This window comes from Penicillium alfredii, assembly GCF_028826965.1.
Source record: "Penicillium alfredii strain IBT 34128 chromosome Unknown utg000007l_segment0_segment0, whole genome shotgun sequence".
Taxonomy (NCBI): domain Eukaryota; kingdom Fungi; phylum Ascomycota; class Eurotiomycetes; order Eurotiales; family Aspergillaceae; genus Penicillium; species Penicillium alfredii.
The window spans coordinates 2427496-2448637 of record NW_026622704.1 but is presented as its reverse complement, the minus strand read 5'-3'; the positions used below and the strand labels follow the sequence as shown (position 1 = coordinate 2448637).

At 51.2% G+C, this 21142-nt stretch overlaps 10 protein-coding genes across 10 annotated transcripts; 5 read left to right on the top strand and 5 right to left on the bottom strand.

Moving 5' to 3' along the window:
- Positions 1-5: 5 nt before the first annotated feature.
- On the top strand, positions 6-1117 carry NUU61_005592 (holocytochrome c synthase CYC3; the record flags this gene model as incomplete). The annotated part of the gene is made up of 3 exons (XM_056656174.1): positions 6-86; positions 142-800; positions 868-1117. The coding sequence occupies 3 exons, from the start codon at positions 6-8 to the stop codon at positions 1115-1117; spliced, it is 990 nt and encodes a 329-aa protein (XP_056511787.1).
- A 369-nt stretch (positions 1118-1486) lies between these two features.
- On the bottom strand, positions 1487-3622 carry NUU61_005591 (ABC1 kinase family protein; the record flags this gene model as incomplete). Its single annotated transcript, XM_056656173.1, has 3 exons — positions 1487-1664; positions 1721-3063; positions 3122-3622. 3 exons carry the CDS (start codon positions 3620-3622, stop codon positions 1487-1489), a joined length of 2022 nt encoding a protein of 673 aa, XP_056511786.1.
- Positions 3623-4172: 550 nt separating this feature from the next.
- NUU61_005590 (uncharacterized protein) lies at positions 4173-5467 on the top strand (the record flags this gene model as incomplete). The annotated part of the gene is made up of 2 exons (XM_056656172.1): positions 4173-4487; positions 4538-5467. The coding sequence occupies 2 exons, from the start codon at positions 4173-4175 to the stop codon at positions 5465-5467; spliced, it is 1245 nt and encodes a 414-aa protein (XP_056511785.1).
- A 223-nt stretch (positions 5468-5690) lies between these two features.
- Positions 5691-8034, bottom strand: NUU61_005589 (uncharacterized protein; the record flags this gene model as incomplete). Its single annotated transcript, XM_056656171.1, has 5 exons — positions 5691-5762; positions 5814-7189; positions 7251-7370; positions 7428-7562; positions 7614-8034. 5 exons carry the CDS (start codon positions 8032-8034, stop codon positions 5691-5693), a joined length of 2124 nt encoding a protein of 707 aa, XP_056511784.1.
- Positions 8035-8858: 824 nt separating this feature from the next.
- On the top strand, positions 8859-9287 carry NUU61_005588 (dolichol-phosphate mannosyltransferase subunit 3; the record flags this gene model as incomplete). Its single annotated transcript, XM_056656170.1, has 3 exons — positions 8859-8906; positions 8983-9051; positions 9126-9287. The coding sequence occupies 3 exons, from the start codon at positions 8859-8861 to the stop codon at positions 9285-9287; spliced, it is 279 nt and encodes a 92-aa protein (XP_056511783.1).
- A 618-nt stretch (positions 9288-9905) lies between these two features.
- Positions 9906-10873, bottom strand: NUU61_005587 (xanthine phosphoribosyltransferase; the record flags this gene model as incomplete). The annotated part of the gene is made up of 5 exons (XM_056656169.1): positions 9906-9954; positions 10017-10129; positions 10203-10515; positions 10585-10691; positions 10841-10873. 5 exons carry the CDS (start codon positions 10871-10873, stop codon positions 9906-9908), a joined length of 615 nt encoding a protein of 204 aa, XP_056511782.1.
- Positions 10874-11111: 238 nt separating this feature from the next.
- On the bottom strand, positions 11112-11899 carry NUU61_005586 (uncharacterized protein; the record flags this gene model as incomplete). The annotated part of the gene is made up of 2 exons (XM_056656168.1): positions 11112-11625; positions 11685-11899. 2 exons carry the CDS (start codon positions 11897-11899, stop codon positions 11112-11114), a joined length of 729 nt encoding a protein of 242 aa, XP_056511781.1.
- A 3004-nt stretch (positions 11900-14903) lies between these two features.
- On the bottom strand, positions 14904-16508 carry NUU61_005585 (tellurite-resistance/dicarboxylate transporter family protein; the record flags this gene model as incomplete). The annotated part of the gene is made up of 4 exons (XM_056656167.1): positions 14904-15258; positions 15312-15722; positions 15774-16089; positions 16139-16508. The coding sequence occupies 4 exons, from the start codon at positions 16506-16508 to the stop codon at positions 14904-14906; spliced, it is 1452 nt and encodes a 483-aa protein (XP_056511780.1).
- Positions 16509-17534: 1026 nt separating this feature from the next.
- Positions 17535-18732, top strand: NUU61_005584 (SDR family oxidoreductase; the record flags this gene model as incomplete). Its single annotated transcript, XM_056656166.1, has 6 exons — positions 17535-17578; positions 17631-17855; positions 17913-17920; positions 17983-18152; positions 18212-18306; positions 18369-18732. The coding sequence occupies 6 exons, from the start codon at positions 17535-17537 to the stop codon at positions 18730-18732; spliced, it is 906 nt and encodes a 301-aa protein (XP_056511779.1).
- Positions 18733-19038: 306 nt separating this feature from the next.
- On the top strand, positions 19039-20821 carry NUU61_005583 (succinate--CoA ligase (GDP-forming) subunit beta; the record flags this gene model as incomplete). The annotated part of the gene is made up of 8 exons (XM_056656165.1): positions 19039-19092; positions 19169-19255; positions 19343-19415; positions 19478-19577; positions 19633-20178; positions 20234-20280; positions 20337-20629; positions 20687-20821. The coding sequence occupies 8 exons, from the start codon at positions 19039-19041 to the stop codon at positions 20819-20821; spliced, it is 1335 nt and encodes a 444-aa protein (XP_056511778.1).
- Positions 20822-21142: the final 321 nt, after the last annotated feature.

Below are 21142 nucleotides of genomic sequence, written 5' to 3'. Positions count from 1 at the left end.
CAAAAATGGGTTGGTTCTGGGCAGATTTGCAACCAAAGCCGCCTGTGGCCTCGAGCTTGCAGGCCTCTTCAAATGCTTCTCCTCCAGTGAGTTGTAGCAGCCTCACCCGGCCGTGATTTTGCCTGATCCTTATCTCTACAGCCGGGATGTCCCATGCATGAGTCGCAGGCAGCGCCTGCTTCATCGCTACCGGCGAGTGTTGATCCTCCCAGCAACTGCCCTATGAAATCGCCAGATTCTCCGTTCTATACACCACCAAAGTCATCCGAAAGACCACCGCAGATTCCGCCTGCGGCCTCGGCAACTTCTTCGACCCTGTCGAAACTGAATCCCTTGAACTACATGTTCGCGTCTATCTCCCAAGAGCGCGCGCCCAACCAGACAGTTGATCTTCCCGTCGAGCGTGAACTTTCCACCATCCCGCGAGGCGATTCCGAAGGCAATTGGGAGTATCCGTCTCCGCAGCAGATGTACAATGCGATGCTGCGCAAAGGATACACTGATACCCCCCAAGACGCGGTGGAATCAATGGTTGCGGTCCACAACTTCTTGAACGAAGGCGCCTGGGCTGAAATTGTTGGATGGGAGCGTGTCTTCACAAAGGGACTAAAGGAAGGATGGGAAAAATGCCGCCGGGGTGAAGAAAACTTGAGCTTTGAATTGGCCAAGGCGGAAATGACCGGTGCCATCGACGAGGCTGCTGAACCTCGTCTGATCAGATTCCAGGGTCGGCCGCGCGAGCTGACTCCCAAGGCTCGAGTTCTTCAGGCACTCGGATGGCTGTACCCGGCCCAGTTCGAGTAAGTTTCCTGTGTTACATGCTTCAACCCACATGTCTGCCGCCTTTTCTCACACATGTATCAACAGGACTGCCCCACCCTTTGACCGGCATGACTGGTTTGTCTCCCGTCAATCTCCCTCCGGTCCGAAGGAGGTTCGTTACGTGATTGACTACTACTCGGGACCCCCGGAACCGACGGGCGAGCCGGTATTCTACCTTGACATCCGCCCTGCTTTGGATTCGCCGACAGCTGCTATTGAGCGGTTGGTGAGATGGGGAGGTGATGTCTGGTGGCGAGCCAGCGGCGGTGCCGTTCGCGAACAGTCCCATCCATAAACATCTAATATTGGGCTTGTATCAGGTTGGGTGCTTCTCCACTCTATCTTTGTACATTTTATAGACATGGCGCGGGCGTTCGTCCACTTTTCGGGCCTTTGTTGGATATTTTCATTTTTTGCCTCTGTCTTATACATCTTGCCAACTCAACTTCGGATTGCCTTCTGGGCTCTGATGATGATGGGAGAATGAGTTGCCTTTGGTTTCATGGATGGGACAGGAGTCAGGCTCTTGGAGTTGCTCTTGATATCTGTATATTTCTATCATGATCAAATGCAAATCTGCCTTCACACGCAACTCGGTGCCAATAAGAAAATCATGTTTACAGGGAAAGGCAAAGTCCTATGGTACAAGAATTGGAGATGAGTCTCAAATATTCGGCGACAGCTGGTCATACTTGACACAATGCTCGACACTCTCAATGCTGGCCTGCAGCAACCCACGAGCTTCCAAGCCGACCCAGACCCGGAGCATCGAAGTGTCACCCGAGCGTACTGACTGCAAAAAGGAGCCGCCAGAGCCCAGCTGTCGGAGAATAGGAAGGGAACTGGAGATGTATGTCAGCCGTGGTATATGGGAAAGTGGGCGCTGAAAAACACTCACCTCTTGAAAAGATCTAAGTTCGGGTCGAGACTCCGCCCGATGCCCTCGAGCAGAAGACAGGAAATGACAACATTGACGAAATCCCCTTCGAACCGGACGTGGTGGCCTCGCACCATTGTCAGGACCTCACTGAGAACGTCACCGATTCGGACATTACCAAGAGCAAAAGTCCGCGACTTAATGCTCAAAACTAGGTGCTGCATCTTCAATGCGAAAACCTCGGGATCGATCACCTCAGCGGGCGTGCGGCATCGCTCGACCATGAGCTGGCCTGCCCTATAGCCATCGAATTCCGCAATCGCCCGGAACAAATCCAAGAAATTCCGCCGGTTGGTATCGTTGAGTTGGGTGACAAGACCGGTGTCAATGAAGATCAGCTGCGGCCGATACCCTTCCGCATTTAGCTGCGCAAGAGCGAAATTCCACTCCTCAACGTGGCCGAGATGTGGGCGCAACCGCGCAAGCACCGCCTCGGTCACATCGACCTCTGCTCGGGTCGGGGCATCTGTCGCGCGCGAATGCTTGCGAAGTGACAGATCCAACTCGCTGGGTTTGTAGAAGCGAACCATGATATTCCCGGGATGAAGATCCGCATGGACGAAATCGTCGATGAGGAGCATATGCAAAAAGGCATCAAGCCCTTCGTTGGCAATCTCATGCTGATAAACACCCCCTCCGATGTCCAGGAAAGTGGCCAAGGGAATACCCTGAGCGAACTCTTCGACCAAAACCTCGCGCGTGGTGTATTCCAAATATGGGTAGGGGAACCACGCGGTGGAGCGGGATTTGAATTTCTCGCGGAACATAACCAAATTAGTAGCCTCGATGCGCAGGTCCAGCTGCAGCTTCATCATCTCCCCAAACTGCTGAACCTCGTCGGGGAAGGACAGCCAATGCATGGTGGGGATGGCATTTATCAGCGATGCGAAGAATGACATGATCCGTATGTCTCGGTGAATCATCTGCTCAACCCGGGGGTGCTGCACTTTGATCGCCACGTAGGATGACGGTACACGCTGCGGTGAGCTCTTCACGAGCACATCGACATTCTTTCGCACCTTGGATCCCAGCGTTTCTGGTTCCAGGCCCAGCTCTTGTTCGCTACTGGCAGCCAGGCTCGGCTTCAGCTTCGCCTTGTACACCTGCGCAATTGCGCCGACTCCGAGGGGTTCCTCTTGAAACTCTTCGAAAATATCATCGAAGGGGAGTCCGTTAAACGCTTTTCGGATGATTCGTTTGGCGTCATGAAGTGAATGGGCGGGGGCATTCGAATGAAGCGAGGACATGACACTACACATTTCGGGGGGGAAGATATCGGTCCGTGAGGCGGCCCATTGTCCGAGCTGAGTTCCAGGAAGTCAGCAATGCGGTCAAAGTCGAAGCGGTACGGTGATAGCTCACCTTGATAAAAGCCGGACCTGCGCGCTCCATCGCCTTGACCAAGAACTGATACCACCACAGAGTCCCCGTCCGCGTACCGTTCTGGTTCTGAAGTCGTCGGCCCACCCATATGGCTGGCACCGTGGCGATAACCGGTAGGAAAATAACCGCAAGGTGAATGAATCTAAAGCCCGTCGCGATGGGATCATAGATATAGCAATACCAGAAGACCCAAAGCGACTGGCCGAGCCTTGCGAGGCCTCGCGCGTTCGCCGGAACCACTTTCCGGATCTCTTTGCGCGAGGCTTCGAGCATCTGCATCTCCCCCGTCATTTCATGATCACTTGCGTCTTCTGCCAGCTTGAGAAACGCGCTCGGCGCCAAAGTGGCCATCACCACCCCGCTGATCACCGGGCCCCGTCTCGGGGTGCTGGGGAGACGAGGCCATGGGCGGCCGAGTCGCGGGCGGAGCCCGAGTCCGCGCTTGAAACAAAGTCGGCCCAGGAGGACAGCCGTCCTCATGGTCTCATGTAGGCGGCGGTGGATGCGTTGATCTTGGAAGCCAGGAGCTGAGAGCCAAGTCGCCGATCCGATCCGGCACGTGTTGCGTCATATCTTTTCTTTGCAGTTTGAACTTCTTCACCATCTTCACTATTTTTACTTTTACTCTCCTTAGACATTTGATGGGGTTGATTGTTCCGATACTCTTCTCGCAGATCCCATCAATCCAGTTCCTTCTGATAGTTGCGTTCCCATAGTCACTTTTGGTCGAAGCCGTCGTCGCCCCACATTCCATCGCGGCATTCCGACCCCTTCCCCCAGCCATTACTGACCCCGGACGCTGAATGATACCGACTGCTTTGTCTCCAAGGTCGATCTTGTATTTTTGCAGCAGGATATCGAAGTACTGTGCTGGTGCGTTCTCCCGAAAACGGGTCGCCAGGCCCATTGAACGACCAGAAAGACCGTCTGCCACGGCATTTAATGGGCCCAGGATGTCCAGAGAAATAATCTTTTGTGTTTCTCTATTCTCCAATAACTTGGACCCTGCAGAGCTGCCTTGGGATTCACCATGGGCTGCCCGCTGAGCCCTCGCGATGTCGAGTCCCACCGGAAGAATAAGCCCTCTGCATGGCGCGACTGGGCCACGGTAGTGATGTGGAGTGTAGTGGGTTATTTGTGTATTATTTCGATGGTGGTCACCTACTTCAGCCCGTCTATTTTGCCTCTCGACCTTTTTGCATTGCTGTTTCACAAGGAAGTGTCCCCGTTCTTTGCTTTTTCGCATGGATCGGGCCATTTCCCTAAGCCATCGGGCTTCAAGATCGTTGCGCTGGTCCCCTTTAACCACCATGAACGCACAGCTATCCTGGACTGCTACTTGCAGGTGAGATGCATTTCCTGCTGCGGATCTGACGCGAGCGCTGACCTTTCCAGAAAAACTTGGTTCACAATCATGGGTTCCTCGACGAAGTAGTCTTTGTTCCCCAAACCGAGGACACGGCCAGCTTGGACTGGCTCATGTCTCTCGTCGACCAGACGCCGGAATATATCATGTCTGGGTCAGGCACCGAGAGAGACTGGAATGTTGCCGAGGACAACGTGATGTATATCCGAATCGACGGAGATGTCGTGTTTCTGGAGGACCATACCATCCCCACTATCGTCAAGACGAAACTCAATAACCCTTCATCGCTGATGGTGTCAGCCAATGTTGTGAATGAGGCTGCTCTCGCGTCCCTCCACAGCCATCCTGGGGTCGCCCTTCCTTATCTCCCAGAGTTGCACCGCACAGAGCCACCGTCCCAGGCTAACTCGCAGTTGAGCCAAGATTGGCGGGCATCGAGCCTGCCACTCTGGCAAGGGTCTCCGAGTTTCCGAGTTGGAAAGGAATTCACGCCGCCTTTCGAGGGCCACCGGTGGCTGCTCCCGACCGCCGCAGGTTCGGACCTAGGCCCCATCGCGGAGTCGGTGTATACCGACACTGGTCCGTCCCTATCGGATTGGACTGTTGCTGCGCAGCAACACTACTCATTTCTATACCACCTGGAAGCCGGCGACCTGGGACACTACAAGTTCCCTCTCTGGATAGACCCTACGGAGCCCACGAGCGAGCACTTTGGATGTTTCTGGGGAAATGACGCGCAAGCCCTCGGCAACATTTTCCAGCACGGCGACTCGAGTCCAGATGAATTACTGCAGTCGTGGACAACGCCAGACGACACGCACCCACATGTTGTCATCGACGGCAAGGGCCTCGTGTCGCATTATTCCGCCCGCCAGGGGGCTTCTGGTCTGGACTCGACCGATCTGCTGAATCGGTACCGAGCGTATGCGCAGGAGAAGGTGTGCCTGCAAAAACCGTGACTGTTGAAGTGCCAGGATCCTTCGGCACATACATATACCCATCTGCTTTGTTTATATTCCGAGATAGAAGATCAAGATAATTGTTTAAGTCTTAAATCATTCCACTTTCCGGCATGCTCATCTATCCCATAGATCGAGAGAACTATATATAGACTTGATTGTAGGCTGGTCCGAGTTAGAATGACCAAAATATCCTGATCCTCCTAGACATCCCTGGTGTTTTTCAAATGACGCGAGCATGCTCCTTCGTCCAATCCTCTAGCATATCTCTATATCCCGAGGGAAGCACCCCGGCCTACTCCGAAGTCAATACACATAATTCCATGCTTTGCGGTGATAGACTTACCTCGTTCTTCAACAGCTCTTGCACAAGGACAAAAGCATTGTCACGATCTTTTGTTTTTTGCGACTTATTCGCATCCTTTTCGCCCTCGCTGGAGGAATCTGCACTCAGCGCCATCTTTAGCAACTCAGACACCTCTGCATTGTGCAAGCAGTCCACCACCGCAGCACATCCCAAGTGATTCGCTGCCATTAGAGCCAGCGCAAACCAGCCTTCACTTCGAACAACAGGCCATTGGGACTGAGTGATCATCGTGCCAATTGGACGCGCTACACCCTCATGCAGACTGTAAAGTCGGTCAAGAAGAGAGATGGCTTCTTCGTTCCCATCACGAGCTTTGGGGCTGAGAGCCCGACAAATAGATGCAACCGATCGCCCAATCTCCGTCTTGATTGGAGTGGAGTCTGTCTTTTCGAACAGAGACAGCAGTAGCGAGAGGTAGGTTCGTTTGTGAGCCGGGGAATCTGGGTCTTGCGAAAGCGGCGTGAAGAGGCGAGAAATGTTGTCTGTCGAGTTGATGATTACTTGGCGCGCAATACTTGCGGCCGAGAATTGGACTTGCGGAACAGACTCATAGGCCCACAGGCGCGAGACCGCGGGGATGATGCCAGCCTCGCCCAAACTGAGTCGGTTATCGCCGGCGATGGCTAGGTTTTTCAAAAATCCCAGAGCGGAGTGCAGGACTGCGCCACGAGCATCACTTTTGAGGACACTGATCAGTTCCTCGTGAATTTTCAGATCGCGGACCATCACCTGGCAGACCTCATCGGATCGTGCTAGGTTACCCAGCATGACACATGCGCAAATCTGAAGCTGATCCTCGTCTGCAACCACCCATGACTTCAAGGTCTGCGCAAGAGCAGAGTCAAGGGGGTAGCGCCCTGAGAACAAGAGCGAGGCGGAGACCTCCGACAAAGCCTGGTTGATTTTCAATCGGAGCTGGGTGAGAGCCTTGATGTCTTCACTGGAAGATTGGTCGATCTCGACCGAGTAGGACCGGCGCAAGACTGACAGCACTCCCTCCACCATGCCATTCGATACACAAGCATTCTGGAAGCGTTCCTTGTCCAGATAAGTGGCGAGACAAGTGACTAACGATGAGAAATGCGCAAAAGCGATGGTGTCGCTATCAGCCAGTTCCATCAGCAGCAGAATTGTCCCATCGGGTGAATTCTCCACGCCTTGCCCTACATCCAGTTCGAAGTCAGCTTCAAATATGAAAGAATTCAAAATGAACATGCTACCTTGCTCTGAGGCCAGTTCGACCAGGTCGTACGAAAAGCCCAGTAGGGCGTCATTGTTTTCGATGGCTCCATCTCTGAGTAGCTTCAATAAAATGTACGCGGTCCTGTTGGCAGCCATTTGGGCATGCGCGGGCTCTTAAAAATCATTAGCCCTCGCCCACTGGTGAATTCAAGTCTTGAAACGTAGAATCCTCACCAAAATCCATGCAGATGTTGTATAACACTGGAATCGCCACAAAGACTAGCTCTGAGTCAAGGAAATGCCGGATTATCGCGAGCGTATAGTTGTCCTTGACAACAATCTCTCGATTCTCATCTAAATCCATGTTAGACTGAGTCGATTGCCGGGGTTCTCAGGGCCACTGCCACATACCTGTGTCGGCACAAGAGTTACCAACTAGCCGTAGGGAATGAAGCAGCAAGGTAGTGTCGACAATGTCCTTTGACGATACAATATTCAGGAAAAATTTGAGGATGCCGGACTGGCCAAAAGGAGCGCGCCAGGAAGCTGGAGATCATGAGCACTTTGTCAAGTCATCAACCACCACATAAGACTCACGATCTCGGCTGCCGTTGGCTAGAATCTCGGCTGCTTGTGCCAAGTACTCCGAGTTGGCAGACCAGAGTTTATATAGGATGTCGCGCACCCCGTGCAAAGCGCCGATGTCCCGCAGACCATGCCGTGCATCAGCATCCGCCTGCTCCAGAGAGGCATGGAGTTCCTTGAGGTTGAAGCTATTTCCAGAGTCATCGGTCCACTCGGCCTTTTCAATGGCATCTTGCAGAGCACGGAACATGGTCTGCTGCTCTTGGGAGTCAATTGCCTCCGTGCCTCGTGGTGGTAAAGAAGGAAACTCGGGTAGATCTGAGAAGACTCGTTCTACCGAAGGCAGTTCCCAAGTTGAAGTAGCCGGGGTGAGAGACTGGCTGGCAGCTCCCTGCCCAGCCACTTGGGCAGTAGATATAACAGTCGATGACATGGTCTCCAAAATTGAGGTCCCCGGTTGTTGCCTTCCGTAGGATCAGCCCCGTTGAGAGCGAGGACGATAGTGTCCCTGATGGGGATCTATCTCCAGAAAATGACTGAAGGAGCCTAGATGGGATCCTACTGAGCCGGTTGGAACATTCAAAGATAGTCAAGCGTGGTGGAACAGCACCGGTGGCATCAGCTCCCACGCCAGTGTGCGATCCACGAGTGTTGACTAGAGACTCTCTGCCAGGCAGCCAAGGCCAGAACCGACTTGAGGCAGAAAATCCACCTGTAAAACCTGGAATTGGGGTGATTAGATTTGAGCGGGCTCAACTCGGTCGGCACAGGAGCATACGGGAATAAAGCTCGCATCGAGCGATTTAGTGTTTTAGTTCCATCGAGAAATCGCTGCCTGACGGGGATTCAGGCATTTTTCAGAGTGCGGTACCAGGTACTTCGTGGCCGCCGGTCGGTGACAGCAGCAGCGATGTAGAGGTACAAGGGCTAGTAGATGGTTTTATATAGTATATATCACGAGGAATAATATCGACGCAAAATAAAATAAATAAAACATTATAGAAACAATATGTATGGGATTACATCGCAGGTATTACATATGTTGATACTATTTCGCTCAATGGGTCCCCCGTTCCGTCGAGCCAAGACCTTCGCTCAAGCTGGTCTCTCTGCCCCATACTCTGCTCTTCCAGTCCCTCCTTGAAGAGTCCCTGCGAATTAGACCCGGAATTGTTCGAGGTTCCTCTGGTCTTCTTTCACTCCTTTTTAAACCAATTGCGATTTATCCGGGCCTTCCCTCCCTTTGCAACCTTCATCATGACGCGCGCCGTGCAAACCGTGTCCGTTCTCCTGCTGGTCTCCTCGGTATGTCGAAGACGCCCGTTTCGTTTCTGGGGTCGAGGAAGTCTTGGTTGAGAGATCCGACTAACATTCTCACCAGCTCTATCTTATGCTTTACCTCGGTCTGGTCCCCCTGAACGAGATTGTCCAGATCCAAATCATCCCCGTGGTACGTGGACATCGCGCTCGCTCTTCGCCTTCCACTGTCGCAACACCAAACTCACACTAGTTCCCATTCATTAGCTTCCCTTTTACGCCCTGATTAGCTTCGCATGCTACCTGCTCGCTCGACTTGGTCTCGCGATCTTCACTTTCAACGACGTCCCCGAAGCGCACGCCGAGCTCCAGGAGGAGATTGAACAAGCCAAGGTCGAGCTGCGCCGCGGCAACGTCGAAGTCGATTAAATAGCACTCTCGGGGAATCTGGCGCGTGGATTGGGCTGATACACTGGTCTTGCGCTGGTCTGGGGAAGTTCGGCGGTTGCGGGTTGGCACATGGATGCGACGGCTTTGCCTGTGTACAAGCACTGAAAGACCTTGTCAGAACATGCTTATAATACTCGATATTCGATCATTAGTTCGCCATCAATCAAAATTCTCTTGATACCCATCGACACGATTTTGTTTTGCTGGGCCAAACCTTGGGTAGAACCTCCGAAGGAACGGGCACTATAATACTGAGAAAACCAAGATGCGATTGAAGATGGAATTTATCCTTGGATAAGTGGATCGGGGAGAGAACATCCGTGTCTTACTGGATACATTCCCCAACTATTACAGACCTAGAGTGAGGAACGGGATGGCCTTCGCTATCTCCAAACAGAGCTAATCAGTTTTCGATCAGGTATAATCCAGTAACTTTTGTATGCTGGTTCATCAAGGATATCGTTAACATTACATGCCCGGGGGGTATATACATGGGCCCCGGGAATGGACAGCCAAGTCGAGACGAAAAGTGTCACCAGAAAAAGTGGCCAAGCGCCGCGGCACAATTGAACGCTGTTTGACTATGCAATCATTCTCTCAAATGAGAGGGTTCTCCTTGGCCAAGGCGTCATGCTCATCGATGTCCCTGGGGAATGCAAGATTAGTCTCCGTTCAAAAGTCTTGAGAGATATTGCCGAGGTAACATACTTGGCCTCCCAAGGATAGCAGATCCACACGTCGTCAGTCGTGACTGCGGCGTGGTAGCGACCAGTCTCCATCATGTCCTCGGGCAGCGCACCCTTCTTGTCCTTGTTCTTGTTCTATTCGCAATCACCACGTTAGTACAGGGTTGCGACATCCAGCGCCCAGGGACCAAGTTGGAGGGAAACGCACGTGCAGAACAAACACAAAGAAGTTAGTCTTCTCTCCCTCGCGCCCGAGCTGCTTCTGGGCAATCTCCACATCTTTCTGGAGCTCGCGCACGGCATACTCAAGAGTTGTCCGCGTGTCATCGACCTCGTCCACAATCAGAATGTTCTTGCCAATCAGGTTGGCCATTTCCAGCGCGCTCAGGTCAAGCCATTGCGTGCGGGTGACCTTGGTGCCAGGAACCTCTTCTGGGTCGCCGCGGCCCAGATCCTCATAGAGGGACAGCCCGATGGCCTGGATGGGGATGTTGGGGTCACCGGGGCGCTTGAGGAAGGACCTGTCGCGTGACTAGTATGAGTACTGCTTGCGACGGGACTTGTTTGCGCGAGATGGAAGCCGAACTCACCGGAGAATACGGGCAGGGACATAACCACCACCGCCAATGGCAATCATCAGATTCGGGTGGAATTCAGCCAGGATCTTGTTGCCCGACTCTTGACAGAGCTTGTGGACCTGACGAAAGCAGAGACGTGTCAGTGGCTTGTTTGTCTTCCGATATCAAAGAACCTGCGCTTCGACCTATATTCTTTCCACGTCCTTGTCTCTGTGGATCTGGTGACACAAATGGAAAAAAGCAGTTGCAAAGACCCTTGGCTGCATACCTGGTTGTAGGTGACATAGATCTTTTGCGGCATGATGGCTGTAAAGGAAATAAAGCAACGGAGAAGAGATAGAAAAGGGATTCAAAAGAAAAGAGGCAAAGAACACCACACCGAGCAAGTCGAAGATCTCTGGGGAAGAATTGGAGGGGAAACGCGAAAAAATTCGATCGGCGCTGTTATCGCTTGTGCGCGCGGGGCTTATCGCGACTACTTCCTCATCCATCATGGATCATGAATTCTTCATTGTCTCATATTCAACTCATATTCAATACTAGGTATACCACGACGGCTGGGGCAGTTCATGCAACAGCACATATCGTCCCAACTCGCGGTTCTTGTATGCCACCGGGTCGTGCAGCGTGTGTGTCCGCAGGTCCCTCCAAAACCGAACGAGGGCTACCTTCAAGGCCGTTGCTCGCGCCTCTGTCACCTCGAAGACCCCCGATGTGACTCGCAGCCCAACGTCGGTGGTGGTCGCTTTAACACTTGCGACCCATTCGGCAATCTCGCCTCGCCCCTCGGCAGTCAAGACAGGGCGATCGCCCGAATGCCGGCTGTATAGAGCCGAGAGCTGGTCCCCGGCTCGGTCGGCCAAGGCCTCGGTGGCTCGCAGATGCGCAAAGAAGTTGCCATAGCGCTCGAGGATGTAGAATTCCTCCGTCGCCGATGCTTTGTTCTCGCCTCCAAAGGGCCAGGACCGTGTTGCTGTGCTGGTGTACTTGGCCGCGAACTCCAGAGCGCCAATCGCGATGCCGAGGTAGAAGTTGCTGAAGACAAGTTGGATACTGTGGAAAAGCGGTCAGGGAATGAACACACCAATAAGGGAACCATCGAGAATCCTCACGTTGGCAGGAGCAGACTGGCAAATGGAATCTTCAGAGCATCATCGCGCGGTGATTTGTTTTCCTGGTCTCGTTGAGCCACATCTTGGGCCAGAACCTCGGCTACCTCGCGAGCTCGAGCCAGCCAGGCTTCTGCAGTGTCTGGGAGCGTGGACCATCTGGCCTGGTATAGGGCGTAGACCGCAGGGTCTGTAGCCGGAACACTTTTTTGTGTCATTGGAGAGTGTAGAGGGTCGCTTAGGGTAGAAGGGGTGTAGATACTGTGAATTGCTGCGTGGTCTATATTCATGAAATCGAGGGATAGACTCGGTATATCTACTTCAGAATCCCGAACTGAGGTCATATCTCGAATGGTATGCTTGTCACTGAAGATGATGCGATGGGACATCTAAAATTGAGGCTCCCTTTTCCCGGGGCTTCTTCAAACAAGTGGAGGATGTCGTTATCGGCAGTTGTCTGTGGTACTAACGGAGAATACTTTTTAAACACCCTTTAGAATAATCTTTGATATAATCTATTTATTTATTATTTCTATCACCCTTTATTTTTAATAATATATATCTCCCTTTAGCTATTAGGTAATTGTATTTTAATGGCATCTAGTGACAGTCTTAAAAGAGAGAATCAAATTTATATAGAATATACAGATTCTATACCACTGAGCCACAAGCCCAATGTATTGAAGTAATCCAAGAAAATTGATCTTGGGTATATAAATCAATATTCATACAAACCATAAAAAGACCTACCATCGCCCGATAAAGGGCATAAAGGGGGCTGGCTGTGTGAATGAAACCAATATGCAGGACGCCCCGGGCCGGATCGACTGGAGCATCTATCCAGCCTGTCTTTGGTCGCGGTGCACCCAAAGCTGGACTTCTTCCGTCGCCGGACTTTTGAGATCCCGGCAGCAACTTTTGCTAACCAGATTCATGAGAATGCGTCTAGTGCAGACCGTGGCTTCGGCCTGTTCTTTTCTCATGCTGGCCTGGACTGTAGCGTCGTTGTTGCACAGGAACGAGGCAAGATGGCAGTGTACCTAGCAACCCAATGTCCACAGTTGCGATATCTTCTATCGATCTTCGATAAAGGTTTCTTTACCGTGACTGGGATACGGCCACGGTTCCTGATTTTCTGTCATTGGCCAATGACAGCCTGGCTTGTGGAAATATTCCTTTTAGCCTTGGGTGTGGATTCCACAAGCATCAAGGCTGATATACGCCCATCTGAGCGAGCCGATGCTCTCCGTCAATTCACAAGCCCAACAGATACCTGCGCGGCCCTGGTGACCATATATAACATGGGAGCTACAGGCTTAAACTTCCACAGTCATTGCTCTCGGGGGGTTTTTTTTTTGTTCGAACCTGCTCTGAACTTTCACGACCTCTTCCAGGCGATCGGGCGAGGCCACTGTTTAAGTCAGACTGTTCCCCAGAAGGCATGGATCCTTTTTCAGGATCACATAGTCCAACGCTACGTGGAACATAACAACACCCAGACGATTTTGCTTCAGCTGGCGGTGCAGCGGCATAACAGCATTTCCGAGCGCCTCGATCAGCTGGTAATATCGATCGAGCCAAGGGTAAGGTGGTCTCGGTGACTCAGTCACTGATCCCCTCGAGGCGGTGCGACGCACTGGCTTCCCCAGGGTTGAGGAGTGGAAGAACCTTCTAGATGGGCTGTGTCTGTGTGCCAAGCTAGTGAACGAAAGGAGTTCAGCCGAGAGGATTGAAGTGTGTCCAGTCGGGAAGACGGAGGTCGACGGGTTTTTTTTTTTTTTTTTTTTTTCTCGATGATGGGATAATATGAATGAAGCTGTTCAGAGGGAGTTTAGGTAGGAAATCGAAGCTTTTTTGGCTTGTAGTGTTATTCCAGAATATAAAGAGTTATTTGGTCACGTGGTTCAATGGGTCCTGCGCGAGTGGACCATTTGAGCTACCGTACTCGGTCAGCTCCACCAACCTCATCCATGGATCTGTATGAAGCCTCCGATTCTCCCCACATAGTGAAATCATGTGATCGCTGTATCTTGATAGTTTAGCCAAAGATCTCTACCTAGAAAAAATACATATAGCACAAAACTCTTAAATACTAAAGTGCTTTCTAGCTCTCGTTCACTATTTAAAGATACTATAAGATATGACAGAAATATTTCGTAGTTTATAATGTATAAAGTAAATTTATGTTTAAATACCTACAAGGGTGGCTGCAATATATGAAAATTACTAGATGTAGGTTTCATCTGAAATACCTATAAGGAAAGCATATTGCGTTACGCCATAGGCAACCATCAGGCTAGGGCGCACTAACACCGAAAGGTGTGGGGAGACTAATGTTATACATAGCTACCTAGCTGTTATATAGCTAAATTTCATGCTTTTGAAACATTTTTTTAAGGGTGGAATCTAATTAATGCCGATCTTGCCAATATATAGACGTATATTGCTTTATCCACTTAATACCAATTTCCTTACATCACTCCAACAAATTGGGCTTGTGGTTTAGTGGTATAATGCTCGCTTCGCATGCGAGAGGTCCGGGGTTCGATTCCCCGTGAGTCCAGTTCCTGTTTCACCCTACGTGAAATTTCCTTTTTGCCTGATCTTTTTGTATTTATATCTTTTGAACTCATTTATCCTCCCACCCTGTCTATTCATTTAATTCAATTATGTTTTTCACTAATAATTCCTCTATATAAATATAAATAAATGTATAAAATAATATACAACCCATTAGAGGCAAAACTATTATAGGAAAGAATATATATCTTTCTCTTTAGATGCCTCCTAATTATTTAGATTTCAGACCAACTAAATACTATCAGAAGTTATTTCTAGTAAGGAATATCCTTAGCTTTAGTCATGAGGGGACCTTGGGATTCTGCTAGCTACCCCCCTACCACTCCCCCCTTTAGATGTATGGAGAGGTAGATGCTTATACTCTCTTTCCTCTTATATCTGTTCATCTCACTGATTTCCTGTTGGTATATCTAGGATATCATGCTGGCCACCTGCAGCTCCCCTTGACCGCGACCACCAGACATCCATACATGTCTAAGAAAATCCAATCTAATCCAGGCTCTAATCTCAGCATCGATTTTAATTAGGACTGCCAACAGCGGTCCTTTCCAGTGTCAATTAAATAGGTACCCATATTCCAATAGTCAATAGTGATGCAAAAACTTCTAGGGGTGAAATTCGCCAGCCTCGAGACAAAAACAGCTAAACAACAACATCTTCATCCTGGAGTTCAGCGCCCGGCTTGATTTGGTGGATCTCGAACCCGCCTTCATCCCGATCCTCGCCTTTCTGGGGCCATAGAATCTGGCGCAGGATGATCGCTCTCATCATCATATAGCATACAAAAAAGTACATCAAGATGAGCGGAAAGACCGCAGCACACCCCACGACATTGATGGCTTTGCAGGAAAATGCTTTGCCAATGGCAAAGGTGGCAGTGACTAAGGCAGTGTTGGGAAACACAAAGGAGAACCAGGTCATGGAGAAGACCATTCGACCTGGCCCAATAGCCGACCAATGGGCGGCACCTGCAATGATGAAAAAGAAGATGGCCAGCCTGATTGTGAGTTAGTCGAATCCCACAATGCGTTGAAAAAAGGTCGTTCATACCCCCACAGCCATAGTGCCGCAAAATCGACGACCACCCGCAACACATCCCCAGCCAATGCCCCATTGCCCATGAAGTCAATCGGAAACGACCTCTTTGCCTCAGCCGCCATGTTCACGATCCCAGCGACTGTAAAGCCGCTTGGTCCAACAGAAACGAACATACCCGGTCGAACGTTTTCTCTCGGGAGCTTCTGAGTCATGAGTCGATAGATAAAGGCCGAATATACCATCAGGGAAACCAGAAACCCAACTCCCTGAATGGTGGTGCCCCCAATAATAATGGACAGAGCACGCGACGGGTCCAGTTTGCTGCTCAAAATACCGGCATGCGGTCCAATGATCAGCATAGGATATGCCGGAAAGATCCAGATCGGGGTCATTTGAGCAATTGTGAATGTCTGTGTTGACCATCTGGAGCAGGTTAGCAACTTCGATTCACGCGGTTGAAGAATCCAATCTTACAGAAGAAGGTAGATCCCCGCTGAGAAGATCACCGCAAGTGCGGCGTCAATCCAGAACAAGATGCCCACTGCGCGCATCAGCCAACCACCCGCGTTTCCCGCCCCGTACTGGGATATATTGATCAATATTGTGCCAAAGGAGACTACCGAGGCGGGCACAAACAAGGACTCGGTCGGATGCAAGAAAGAAGCCTTGAAGGTATAGGGATAATGATAAAACCGCGCAATCAAGAGACCCCAAATCATAAGATAGAGGACAATATTGAGCAGAAAAACCACGATTCCAATCGTATCTAAGCCCCGGAACCGATAAGGAACTGCTTTTCATTTAGTACAGGCGTGGTCAGAGATTGTTGTTGTATTTACCATCATAGAAGACATTGGCCAGGCCACCCGTCGCCATAGTCAACGTGAAGTACGCCCACGTAACATGTCGGATGCGCTTTTTCCAACTGAGACTGGAAGCCGACGCATCGGTGATTCTTCGCGAGAGAGCAGAACTCTCATACATGGCAGAGGTATTGCGCTCTTTGCTGCTCGATTGATCGGTCGCCCGCGACAAAGTCCGTTGTAGTGCTGCATCTAAAGCGGAACTATGAACATCGCGAGTGACGCTGCCGGGACTGTCTCCCCCGAGAATGGACAAGGTCCTTTCCGCATCTTCGATGGTGGGTGTCCGATAACCATCGTCACCAGGGCTCCTGAGGTGTCGAGGAATTGGTTGTTCCGTGGCCATCACAATTCAGACAGCCAGTTCGAATGATCGGCGTGGATAGCCACTACCTTTCTTATGGCCACTCATGTACCATTAACAACCGGGGTCAGAGATATATTCGATACGAAGAGCACGATATTATGCGATATTGGCTGCGCTGCAATATATATGAGGCCGATTCGGGCGTGTGTAGCGATTGTCGGGAACGTCGGGATCCGCGCCCTATTCAAAAGGGGGGACCGACTGTAGCGTTTTCTCCCAGTGTTGCAATGGCAGATGACAATGGACTTGTCCCACATCTAGCATAGATGGAGGGGTGGAAAAGAATGCGCGATGCTAAAAAATGCTCTCGAGAATCGTCATTGTGAGGGGGAATTGGGCAGGAAGACCACTCGGGAGTCCGGTTGACTTTACCCGGTGGATGCTCGGCACTCTCGCCGGATGCCCCCTTTGACTGGAGCTAACCGTGATGCCTGCTTTTTTTTTTTTTTTTTTTTTTTTTTTGCAACATTCCACTGATTTAGAAAGATCTCATGCTTATATGCCGAGATTTTTATACTGACGTCTTTATTGATTCAATTTTCAGACGAACAGTATAGCTCAGCGGTTTACCCAAGAAAAACCGTTTAGAGAAACCGAAAAAAAGAAGCTAGTAAAATGAAAATTGACCAAGGCCGCTGATATAAATTGTGATATGCATACCTAACTCTCCGTTAACAAGAATGGGCTTGGCTATTGATATGAAGCTTATTCTGGCATCCGACGGGTGGGTAATCTATGGCATGGTCCACCCGTGGGTCAATCGGAAGGGTTATCTCAGGAGACCCTTGGCAAAGATCAATTCTTCTTGAATGATTGACTGGATTATTCCCAGGTTCTATTTTCTTTCTGGAATATACATTGCTGGACGAGAAGATCGTCCAAGAGAGGAAATAGGGTTTAGGGTTCCTGCCTGTGGCTGAAAGCCGAGGCATCTGACGCATGGCGTATCTCGAGACCTTCTGTTGTCAACTGATGACCTCCTGATTGTTGATTCGGAGACTAACTATGCCAGGAGGAACTGACAATCGAAAGTCGGTCCTTATCACCGGGTAGAGTGTCCAGCACGATTAAAGATCCTGAGACATGCTGATCGCTTCTAAGGTGTTCCCCTGGGGGCATTGGGAACTCCCTTGCGCGTGAATTCCATCGAAATGGACTGCGGGTGCTCGCCACAGCCCGAGACGCTGCGTCTATTGCCGACTTAGCTGATGCTGGCATTGAGACTCTAAGTCTGGTGGTTGATGATCCGCAAAGCGTCAAAGCATGTTTTGCGGACGTTGAGACCCGACTCGGTGATCGGGGACTGGATTATCTCGTGAACAATGCGTGAGTCTCCATTGCCGTGGGCCACTAAGTTAAAGTCGGATCGCTAATCTCGAGAAGGGGCCGGAGTACGTCTGATGGAGTTCAGGGAGCTCGTCGTCATGGATATCAGTATTTCTTTGTCAACCAGCTAACCATGTGGCCCTAGACTATACGGTCCCGGCCATGGAAGTTGAGCTTGCCGAGGCCCGTCAAACGTTTGAAACCAATCTCTTCGCCGTCATCACTATGTGCCAAACATTCCTGCCACTTCTAATCAAGGCCAAGGGCACCATTGTCCAGGTTGGCTCAGTCGCTGGGGTCAGTTTGTGATGGTCCGTCTTTTATTGCCTAAATCTGCTGACCTTTTCCCTGGGCAGATCATTCCGTATGTATTTGGATCTGTCTACAATGCCTCCAAAGCAGCGTTGCATTCATTCAGTGACACTCTCCGCGTGGAACTGGCACCATTTGGGTATGTTTTTCTTCACCACAGACTACCCATCTGCAATAAGATTGTTGACTTGGAGGGAACAGCGTTCATGTCACAACTGTCGTTACGGGCGGGGTGCAATCTCGCATCGCACGTACCAAACGTACTCTGCTGCCGAATTCCCTCTACACCCCGATCGAGGCAGAGTATACTGGTCGGGTGACTCACAGCCAGAAAGATGCTATGCCACATGCAGCGTATGCTCGCAGCGTTGTCACCCAAGTCCTTTATGGGTCGGCCCCGTGGCGATGGATTTGGCCATGGGCCCAGGGGCGCAAGGCATGGATCTGGGAAGGTCACCGCAGCTGGGTAATTTGGTTTCTCGTGGGAGGCTGGGCGTGGTCGGGTATGTTTGGTCGGACAATGACCAAGATGTTCAAGCTGTACAAGATCAAAAATGCTAGATAAGGGACCGGCGCGTCATTAGCTAGAGAATAGCTAGAAATCAGACCAGCCCACCGAGGGAGCATCCCGAGCGCCCCGGGTTCCGTGATATTCGCGTGCCCGCGCCCGAGACCAGGCTGACTCAGCCAGGGACGGGCTGTGGTTGGCTGCGACACCCGGTTTTACCGCGACGCAATGCCATCCCGAAGAGAAAAAGAAAGCTGTTCTCCCGTGCCAACTCCTCCCCCCATCTCTGCTTGAAAGGGCTTCTGTGCATTTGTGCCCTCTCTCCTTCATCCACTCTCTCCTCTCTTCTTACCTCTTTTCATCATGTTCAAGCTTGCCCGCGGTCGGCCAATTGCCGCGGCTTTCAGGGCTGCGACGGTGAGATCTTCCCGAGCCGTTCGATCGGGCCGTGTTCTGTTTTTTGTTGGAATACTGATGTAGGATTCGATTCTAGGAGTCCTCCGTCCAGTCCAGACTGGGTCTGCAGCAGAAGCGAAACCTCTCCATTCACGAATACCTGTCCACAAGGCTCCTCAAGTCGGTATGTGCCCTGCGGGTCCTTCGGTCGCGGATGAGGCTTTTTTTTTTTTTTTTCATATCAAGGTCGGGTTGCTGATGAAGGATCCAGTATGGCGTCGGTGTTCCCAAGGGCGAGGTTGCTCGTACTGCCGAGGAAGCTGAGGCCGTTGCCAAGTCGATCGGTATACTTTGCCCTGCTGCTCTCCCTGTCTTCCATGCGCCTTACTGAACACTTTGATATCAGGTAACGACGACCTGGTCATCAAAGCCCAGGTCCTCGCCGGTGGTCGTGGCAAGGGTACTTTTGACAACGGCTTGAAGGGTGGTGTTCGGGTGATCTATTCGTGAGTTGGGATGGTTGCAGTTAGCGAAGGGGCGCGTAACTGACCGATACGTCAGTCCGACCGAGGCCAAGATGTTTGCCGGCCAGATGATCGGACACAAGCTCATCACGAAGCAAACCGGTGCCGGCGGCCGTATTTGCAATTCGGTCTACATTTGTGAGCGCAAGTTCGCCCGCCGTGAGTTCTACCTCGCTGTCCTCATGGACCGTGCCACCCAGACCCCCGTGATCGTGGCCTCGTCGCAAGGTGGTATGGACATTGAGGCCGTCGCCAAGGAGAGCCCCGAGGCTATCATCACTACCCCCATCAACATCAACGTCGGTGTGACGGACGACATCGCCCGCACTATTGCGACCGACCTGGGTTTCTCTGAGCAATGCATCGAGGAGGCCAAGACCACCATCCAGAACCTCTACAAGGTCTTCATGGAGCGCGACGCTACTCAGATCGAGATCAACCCCTTGTCGGAGACCTCGGACCACCAGGTTCTGGCCATGGATGCCAAGCTGGGCTTTGACGACAACGCCGAGTTCCGCCAGCAGGAGGCTTTCTCGTGGAGAGACACCACCCAGGAGGATGCCGATGAGGTCAAGGCTGCTGAGTATGATGCTTGTTTTGAATCTCCCCATGGGCAATTTGTTCTGACTTTTGGACAGGCACGGCCTGAACTTCATCAAGCTCGACGGTGACATTGGCTGTCTGGGTAAGAATTCCTTGGAGAAATATTCAATGCCCCTGCAATACTAACTTAGAATGTAGTCAACGGCGCCGGTCTTGCCATGGCCACCATGGATATCATCAAGCTCAACGGTGGCAGCCCCGCCAACTTCCTTGACGTCGGCGGTGGTGCCACCCCCGCTGCTATCAAGAGCGCTTTCGAGCTGATTACCAGTGACCCCAAAGTCTCCGCTATTTTCGTCAACATCTTCGGCGGTATCGTCCGTTGTGACGCCATCGCCCAGGGTCTGATCAACGTCGTGCAGGAGATGGGTCTGCGCACTCCGATCGTCGCTCGTCTGCAGGGTACCAACATGGAGCAGGCTCACAAGCTGGTAAGTTCCTATTGACAGACAAATATACGGTTGATGTCCAATGCTAACGCTTCCCAGATCAACGAGTCCGGTCTCAAGATCTTCTCCATCGAGGACCTCCAGAACGCCGCCGAGAAGTCCGTCCAGTTCTCCAAGGTTGTCAAGATGGCCCGTGAGATTGACGTCGGCGTGGAGTTCACCCTGGGCATCTAAGGGGGGAAGGGGGCGAAGGCATTGGGTTTCCCGAATTGCAGTGACATCAGATCTCTCAGATCTGTGTGATGTGTTGCCCGTTCCTGTGTCAATTATATTTCTTTTGTCACTGTATTCTTGAGTGTTTCTATGACCATTTCTATATCATTCCTAATTGGACTGGGATGTGTGTTGAGGTGAAATGTGTAGCTTTGTATGTTACTCGATGCCGGCACAAGCTTTCTGTATTCTAGAGAGACAAGGAATAGAGGTGAGACGCTGTCAAGCTGGGGCTAAAGAAGGTGTTATGGTGCTGCTTATTTGGCGAAAGTTGTCACGATG